Raw genomic sequence first — 7,722 nt, forward strand, 5'->3', positions numbered from 1 at the left:
GCAGGTACCGCAACAGCAGCGATCAGCTGGACAGGATTAGGCTAATAAACGCTGGAGCACAAGTGACCAGTTTTGTCACAGATCGGGTAGCGTCGCAAATCGGGTAGTGACACGCCATGCTGCTAAAGCTCTCTTCGGTCGAGTTGTCAGTGACTGTTTCCTTGAAGCGTGGGTTCATGTGGCACTTCAGATCTAGCTACTGCCATCTGCTGGCACTTGTGGGTTACTGCATCCGTGTTTGGCCGCCTGAGACCAGTGCATCCACAGTGACTGAAATTCAGGTTTTTTCTGTTTGTTTGTTTTTTTCCCATTGACCCGGCCTGTATTTGGGGCCGGCCTTTATTTGTTCGTGTAAACCACGCCCCCGGCCATTATAACAGACCCGGCTATTAAATAGATACCGGCTACTATTAGAGGAAATACGGTAGCTTTAAAAGTCAAAAGTTCAATATTTTTCTTTTAATTGTAGAAAGCATAAGGAGTAAAGGGCAGAGGTTTCCCAAACAAAATAATACTCTAGAAAAGAACAACTATACTTTATAAAGCCAATTATATCATACTTGTTGAGTTTCCGTTCCTGAAAAAACGGTTGTAGACGATGTTACACAAATTTTGAAAATCTTACTGCAACAATAACATCAATATTGTCACTTTGATTTCAAAATCAACATTTACTGCACTGAATCAACTTGTAATTTTCTTGATATTTTGTGATAAACTAATGTCAGAAACATATCCGATACAGTATGTTAAAGGTAACTTAATCTATAGAAATTTCTTCCTAAATCGTCATTGTATAGTAAAGCCAAATTATGATGCTCAATTCACATCACAATGACAATTAATAAATCAGTTTTGATTACAGTAGTTGTTAATCCAAATATTTTATATTTTTAGAATTTTGTCTGCACGGTAAACACAACCATATGGCCACCACTCGTATTAAACACGCATGATTCATAAGGAGCTAAAAACACTGGAGTGTTGGAGATCTGAGTTCTCGGCTCAGATCTCCAGCTTCTTCTTCATGACGAGCTTGTAGAGGATCTGGTAGCCGTCGTCCCAGGCGTACAGCAGCTGCTCCTGGGGGTTGTACTTCAGACTGGAGTGGGCGCCGTAGCGTTTGGGGAAGTAAACCAGCGGCGCGTCTTCGTTGGACACCATGTCGTTGACGTCAAACACGCACTGCACCCGTGAGCGTCCGGGCTGCTTGGTGTTGTAAACCACGTACAGAGTGCCGCAGATGACGAAGGCCGCCTCGGCGTTCTCTCGGGGACAGTTCGTGTCCCACATCTGCTCGATGTCCAGAGAGCCGGCGTCCAGTTTGGCCAGAGAGACGTGCCTCTCGTTCGGCCGCGTGGCGTAGATCGCCCACAGGCCTTCCTCGTCCACGGCCAGGTCCATCACCGTCTCGGGGTTCAGGCCGTACACGGGGACGTGGTCTTGGATCGGAAACACCGCGCTGTCGATCACAGAGCTGCTCTTCAGGTCGTACTTGACCACCGTCAGCTCGTCCGCCCGGTTGACGTAGTAGGCGTGGCCGTTGAGGACGACGTGTCCCGTGCCGCTCCACGACGACGGCAGCGTCACGCTCTTGGAATGGGACAAGCCCTGCGAGCGGGTGAAGTCCTGCACGGACGAGAACTCGTGGACGGTGTCGGCGTCCGTCCCGTTGAAGATGTAGACCTTCCCCGAGCCCCGGCCGGTGTCTTTACTCCACGTTCCCTTCGTCCCCCCGACTCGCTTCAAGATCTTCATGGCTTTGATACTGGAGATCATGTCGCTGCAGTCTGGACAGAGGACAGGGACGGGTGTTATTATTTACAGCTATTTTTTTGTATTTAACCTTTATTTATCCAGGAAGGATCCATTGAGATTCAACAGTCTCTTTTCCAAAAATGTCCTGGTCAGGAAGAGCAACATTACAAAACAATCAATCAAACAGAACATGCATAGCAAGGGCAAGGTAGCAAAAAGACAATGATAGTAAATACAATAAAAGAGACCCTAAAGAGACCCTAAAAGTGCAATGATATGTTTACTTGACCTTTAAAGTTCCTGACTGGAGAGACTTCAGTGTATTTTATGATATTAAAACAGGTCTTGGTGTGATACAGATGGTGTGGACGTATCAGATCTATACACTGAAGAATCTGCACATATTCAGGAGCTGTGCTGTGAAACGAGCCGTCAGGATGTACAGTGCTGCTTGAAAGTTTGTGAACCCCTTAAAGGGCATTTCCAGTCGTAATCAATGTTTACCTCCGTTATCAGGTGATCAGTTCATTTCATACCATCCAATACTCCCAACTGCAGCGTGTGGACGTTTATATTTGTTTTTGTTCAAGAATCTATCATTTTTTCAATTAAACAATTGAATTAAATCAAAATTCGGACTTTCCATGTCAGACAACACAACAGTAGAGGGACTCCACGAGGGACTCTGAGGCATTTGTTCTCTGACCCAGAAAGGAACAACGCGTGAAGCCGCTTTAATTTAATTGTAAATTGTAAAGCGAATTTTAAAATTTAAATGATGGTTGAATTGATTACGACTGGAAATGCCCTTTAAGTGGTTTAGATTATAGGGAACTGTGTGAGTAGCCAGCAGAGTAAGTGAAACATGGGATCAGAGTACTGTATGTGCAAAAGTAAGTGAACCCCATAGCTGCATTGCTAAAGTCAAGTAGGTAATTGATGAATTAAGAAGGCCAATCAAATGAGACATCCTAAGGAATGGTTTTGTAAGATCTGTAAGACAAATCATTTACACATGGAGGACACCCAGAAGTGGATAGGCCGGCCGTCAAAACTTTCATCAAGAAGCACCAGAAGATGATTAAATGAGGTCAAGGCCGACCCACACATCATCTCCAGAGAGCTGCAGACCTCTGGAAGCATCTGGGATCAATGTACATGCATCAACAATCAGGCTAGAATTGAACAAACATGTCAATCACAGGAGAGTTGGTAGAAGGAAGCCTCTGCTCTTGAAAAAGAACATAATTTCCTGTTTTAAACTTTACCAGAGACACTTGGACAAACCAGAGGCCTCTTGGACGTCCATTCCCTGGACAGATGAGTCCAAAATTGAATTATGTGTAGGTTCTCACAGTCTTTAAGAGCTGGACGGAAGGCAACTGAACTTTCCTTCGTGGTTGCTTGAAGACGTTTCACATCTTATCCTGAAAGACTTCTTCAGTTCTAAAATCTGTTTGGGCAGGACTGTCACAACTATCCTCATTCATGATGCAACACACCTGGATCCACTGTCTGAGCTGCTTTTAGTTGTTTTTGATTCATCAGTGATCCACCAAAGCTACAAGACAGAGGAAAGGGATGAGCTCCAGTAGCCTTACCGTTGTCCAACAAGTCCTCCAACCTAAACAACTAAAGAAGTCCTGAAATACTTTACCTACGGCACCGAGCCTGATGGATCTCTGTTGTCTCAATTGCCATGGTTACTACAATAACAGTGATGGCATCATTGGGTGTAACCACTCAAAGTGGAGTTGGTTATGGAGAGAAAAAGATCTTGATGTCCTTTTAAGGCTGATTTATGCTTCTGCATCAAGTTGATGGCGTACCTCCGCAGAGCCGTAGGCAGCGACGCAATATCCCTAAGCCGTAGCCTGACGCGCATCTCCAGAAGATTGTAACTACATATTGAGGTGACACAGACTGCAAGGGCTGTGATTGGTTCGTTGGTGGTGAATTGCACAGCCATATACGTGTGACAGATGTTGTTCTGGCCTGCCCTGAGTGGGTTTCGAACCCGGGTGTCCTGTACCGCGTGTGACGATGCTAACCGTTTCGCCAAGAGGTCAATGGCCACTTGGCAAGTGGATTAGCACGTCTTTTTTTTAAATGGGTGAGTGAGTTTAACTTCAGTACCGCTAACTCCCACATGCCGTCACTTCTCCTTACTGGTACCTCGTGACTGTGACTATACCCGCAGACATCTGTTATATACGCAGAACTCTGAACGATGTACGGCAGCAGCGAGGTACCGGCGTAGTTACAGCATGGGGTTGTTGCAGAAGCATAAACCAGGCGTAACGCTCCTGCATAAAGGTCCTGAAGGTCTGATTGACCCAAACCTGCTCCTGATGTGGACGTAGCATCTGACCACACACTTCTCCCTCTGTCATATCGACCACGGCCACTAGATGTCGCCTTAAAAACAAACACATAGCCTACAATCTGCTGAACAAACAATCTATGGAGACTTTCATCATGATGTCACTAGTGATGTGGTACTTGACACCGGTGACCGGTCTTGCGACCCACATATACAAGGTCTTGGTCCTGTCTCGGTCGAGATGGACTCTTGATGGTTTTTTTCTCAAGACCAGTCAAGAATCTTTTTTTTAACCGAGACTTCAGCAGGTTCTGTGCTGTGTTCGTCTGTTCAATCCAAACTTTGTTTCAATTAAATATTTTCCTTTTCTCTGTAGATGAGGAATAATGTAAATATCAAGCTACATGATTATTATCAGTACTGAATACAGTAATGGTCTTGAAAATGGTATCGCATTGTTTTGGTCTCAGTCTGCTCTGGTCTTGGTCTTGGTCTTGACTCTTGACCACAACACTGGATGTTGTGTTGTGTTCGTCTGTCAGTTTTTTTTGCGAAACGATTGTGGAGCTTTGTGTAAATAGTTTTTTTGTTTCGGTGATGTTTTGTCTTCATGTGAGGCAACAAACTGAAGCACCGTTTACTTTTTGTGGTTGTTGCATCACGAATCTAGAGAAACTACAACACAGGACATCAAGAAACCAATGAATGAGCCATTGAGCGGCTATCCGTTCCCTGTGTTTGGCCTGGAGGCGTGTCACTCAGAAAACAGTCAACCAATCATCAGCAGAGACAGACAACGACTGGATTTGCTGTTGCCAGTTTGAGATCCTCATCTCATTTCTCACCTGAGAGTTTTGAGTATTTGGTTTTCTGTTTCTCCTGTACCAGAGTCACCTGCTGCTCGATCAGCTTGTCGTCCACGTCCACGCACGGCTGAGCCCCGTTCTGCGTCTCCAGGTAGTCGAGCTCGCGTTCGACCCGGTCCACCCTCGTCCCCACGCCGTCCAGGTTCATCCTCAGCGCCTCCTTCTCCTTGTCCAGGTTCTCCAGCTGGGAAACCATCTGCTGCTTCAGCTCCCGCAGCTCCGAGGCGTAACGAGTCGTCTGCTCGTGCCACAGAGAGATCCGGTCCTGTTTTTGTTTGGTTTTTAGAAGAAAAAAAGAACAAAGGTGATCAATTACTCAACTCCACCCAAACTCAAGGGAGAAGTTGATCAGACTCTGACTTAGACACATGAGCATTTATGTCACAAGAACTATAAATAACGTCCTTCGAAAACACAGAACAGGCCATAATTTTATGTTCCTTTCATTGCTCAATGAAGTGACCGGGTCCAGAAAAAGGCATATGAGCTCATTCGTCAAACAACCAGGTTCAAACTACACGTGGCGAGTATCCACCCTGCTCCGACGTCTGTTAGCACAACTGAAAAAGGAAAAAAAAAAAATACTGAATCCTGTCGGAGCTCCCTGGGGTGTAGTTAGATTAGTTTTTATTTTCAAAGTATCATACAGACACTTAGGACATGAATACATAAGGAGCCATACAAAAACAATAAAAAAAAACAATGATGCTTCTAAATATGCCTCCATATGTACATATATACATACACACATCAATCCATTCATACATACGTGCATACATACAAGTCAGACTGTGATAGAGGGAGACACTGGGACATAGTTACCTTTAATCAAACTGTTACTTAGTTTTGGTTTACACTGAACTTCTTCTAACCATTTTTTATAGTTTTCAAATAAAACTCTTTCAAATTGATTGACAGTCTCAAATTGATTGTATAGACTATTTCTATACATATATATTGAAGACCAGCCATACCAAATTATTCTTTCAAGCCGCCTTGCCCATGAATAATTATTTAAAGGGATATGTCAACATTTTAGTAAATTCGCCTATCACCACAATCCCTAGATTTTAGGAGTAGGTTCAACTACTTTAATTGTTGGTGCATGTTGTTTTGAGATTGGCGGGGCAGAGCCATGAGCTGCTCAGCTAACGCAACAGAGGCTCATGGTATTTCTACGTTTCCCTCATCAAATACACAATCCAACAACTCCACAACGCTCTGGTGGACAAGTTGTGACCTGCACATTCACCACGCTATGAGATAATCATGTAACATTATGTAACATTACGCCACATGAAGGAAATAATCGGAACTACTTTTGCTTTTGAAATCATTCTGCCGAGCAGCCATCTGGTAGTAGTTCTGGCTATGCATTTGCATCAAAAACAACTCTGTCTGGTAACATTCTGTTATTATCTCATAGCGTGGTGAATGTGCAGGTCACAACTTGTCCACCAGAGCGTTGTGGAGTTGTTGGATTGTGTATTTGATGAGTTTGATGATGAGAGAAAGCCCGAAAATAGAGAGCTCACGTCTCTACCTAGCCGATTTCAAAACAGCTTGCACCGACAATTAAAGGCATTGAACTTACTCATAAAATATAGTGATTATGGCAATGGGCGAATTTGCCAAAATGTTGAAGTAACCCTTTAACAAATCCCATAGAAAAATTTGTTGAGTACTGTTGAGTTGAGGGCATATTTATCATTCTATTCCACAGATGCACTAAGTCGCCCCATGCCGCACCTCACATGGCTCCCAACCCATGTCGCCGCGTATTGAAAGTGATGGGGCCAATGTATGCACACCAAGCTGAACCCTGACCTCTGACCTCTGACCTTTGACCTTTCAAAAGAAGGAAAAGAGATCTTTCTCCACAGGTGATCAGTGAAGTCTGGCAGCAGCAGTACAGGACATTTATTAGATAATTATTTATCCATTCATGGCAGAAATTAGTTTCTACACAGGTGGGAAATTTCCTGAGAGACGATCAACATTTTCTAAATGTTGCTGGCAAAATAAGATTTCAATTATTCATTTTCCTGACAAATTATAACAATCCTTCGTCTAAAATATATATTTTTTTCTGATAATGACTTTTGCGCAAATCATTTCCTAACTTTTAAGGTGCATTTCTGACTCAGCGGTTTAAACCCAGACAAGACAGGAGGCTCTTAATCCCTATGAGGAGCTGGATTTTCCAGCATTTTCCCCAGGATTTGCCCACATCTGCATTCCATTGCCGCTGGTTGCCCTGTCCCTGGAAGTTTCCCCTCTCTCTCTCTCTGAGGGACTCTGGAGCTCAGGGCTCAGCAGGAAAGGTGAAACAACACAACAACAACAAAGTCTTATACCGTCTTACCTCAATAGCAAGCAGCCTCCGCTCCAGATAGTCAATCAGTGCTTGGTGCTGAGCGGTGGCAAAGCAGGCCAAAGTGATAAAGACCACGAGTCCTCTCATTTTGCGTCGGCTGCTCCGTCTCTCTTCGGCTTCAGCCCCGGAGTTCAGTGGGAGTGTGTGGAGGAACCAGCCGAGTCCCTGAGGAGGTGGGCTGGAATGTTTTAGCAGGCGGCCGGTCGGTCGGGGAGGAGCCTCCAACATCTGGAGCAGATGGAGCCGCACAAAGTCAGAGAGACTAGATAGTCCATCTCATTTTTAGATCACTTAACTTCAAAGTTGACACATTAACAAGCCCCATAAACCGATATAAAGTCCTCCACAGACAGCATGTTTCTGTCTGTGGAGGGAGCTGAAGCTTTGGTTTCTTAATG

The 7,722-nt window shown here is 44.4% G+C and overlaps 1 protein-coding gene across 1 annotated transcript; it reads right to left on the reverse strand.

Moving 5' to 3' along the window:
- Positions 1-955: 955 nt before the first annotated feature.
- Positions 956-7,516, reverse strand: olfml3b (olfactomedin-like 3b). Its single transcript, XM_085775691.1, has 3 exons — positions 7,313-7,516; positions 4,927-5,212; positions 956-1,790 (listed from the first exon to the last, which is right to left on the reverse strand). The coding sequence occupies exons 1-3, from the start codon at positions 7,409-7,411 to the stop codon at positions 1,006-1,008; spliced, it is 1,170 nt and encodes a 389-aa protein (XP_085631817.1). The 5' UTR covers positions 7,412-7,516; the 3' UTR covers positions 956-1,005.
- Between the last annotated feature and the right edge of the window lie 206 nt (positions 7,517-7,722).

Source organism: Trachurus japonicus, chromosome 5, assembly GCF_045865225.1.
Source record: "Trachurus japonicus isolate A0001 chromosome 5, Traja_1.0".
NCBI classification, from domain to species: domain Eukaryota; kingdom Metazoa; phylum Chordata; class Actinopteri; order Carangiformes; family Carangidae; genus Trachurus; species Trachurus japonicus.

What these genes read in the sequence shown, in the direction of transcription:
- olfml3b (XM_085775691.1), bottom strand. Translation starts at nt 7,411, where the DNA reads ATGAGAGGACTCGTGGTCTTTATCACTTTGGCCTGCTTTGCCACCGCT. An exon ending in GGAGGCTGCTTGCTATTGAG is followed by an intron (nt 5,213 to 7,312) that starts GTAAGACGGTAT and finishes AAACAAAAACAG; the next exon opens with GACCGGATCTCTCTGTGGCA. An exon ending in CAAATACTCAAAACTCTCAG is followed by an intron (nt 1,791 to 4,926) that starts GTGAGAAATGAG and finishes TCCTCTGTCCAG; the next exon opens with ACTGCAGCGACATGATCTCC.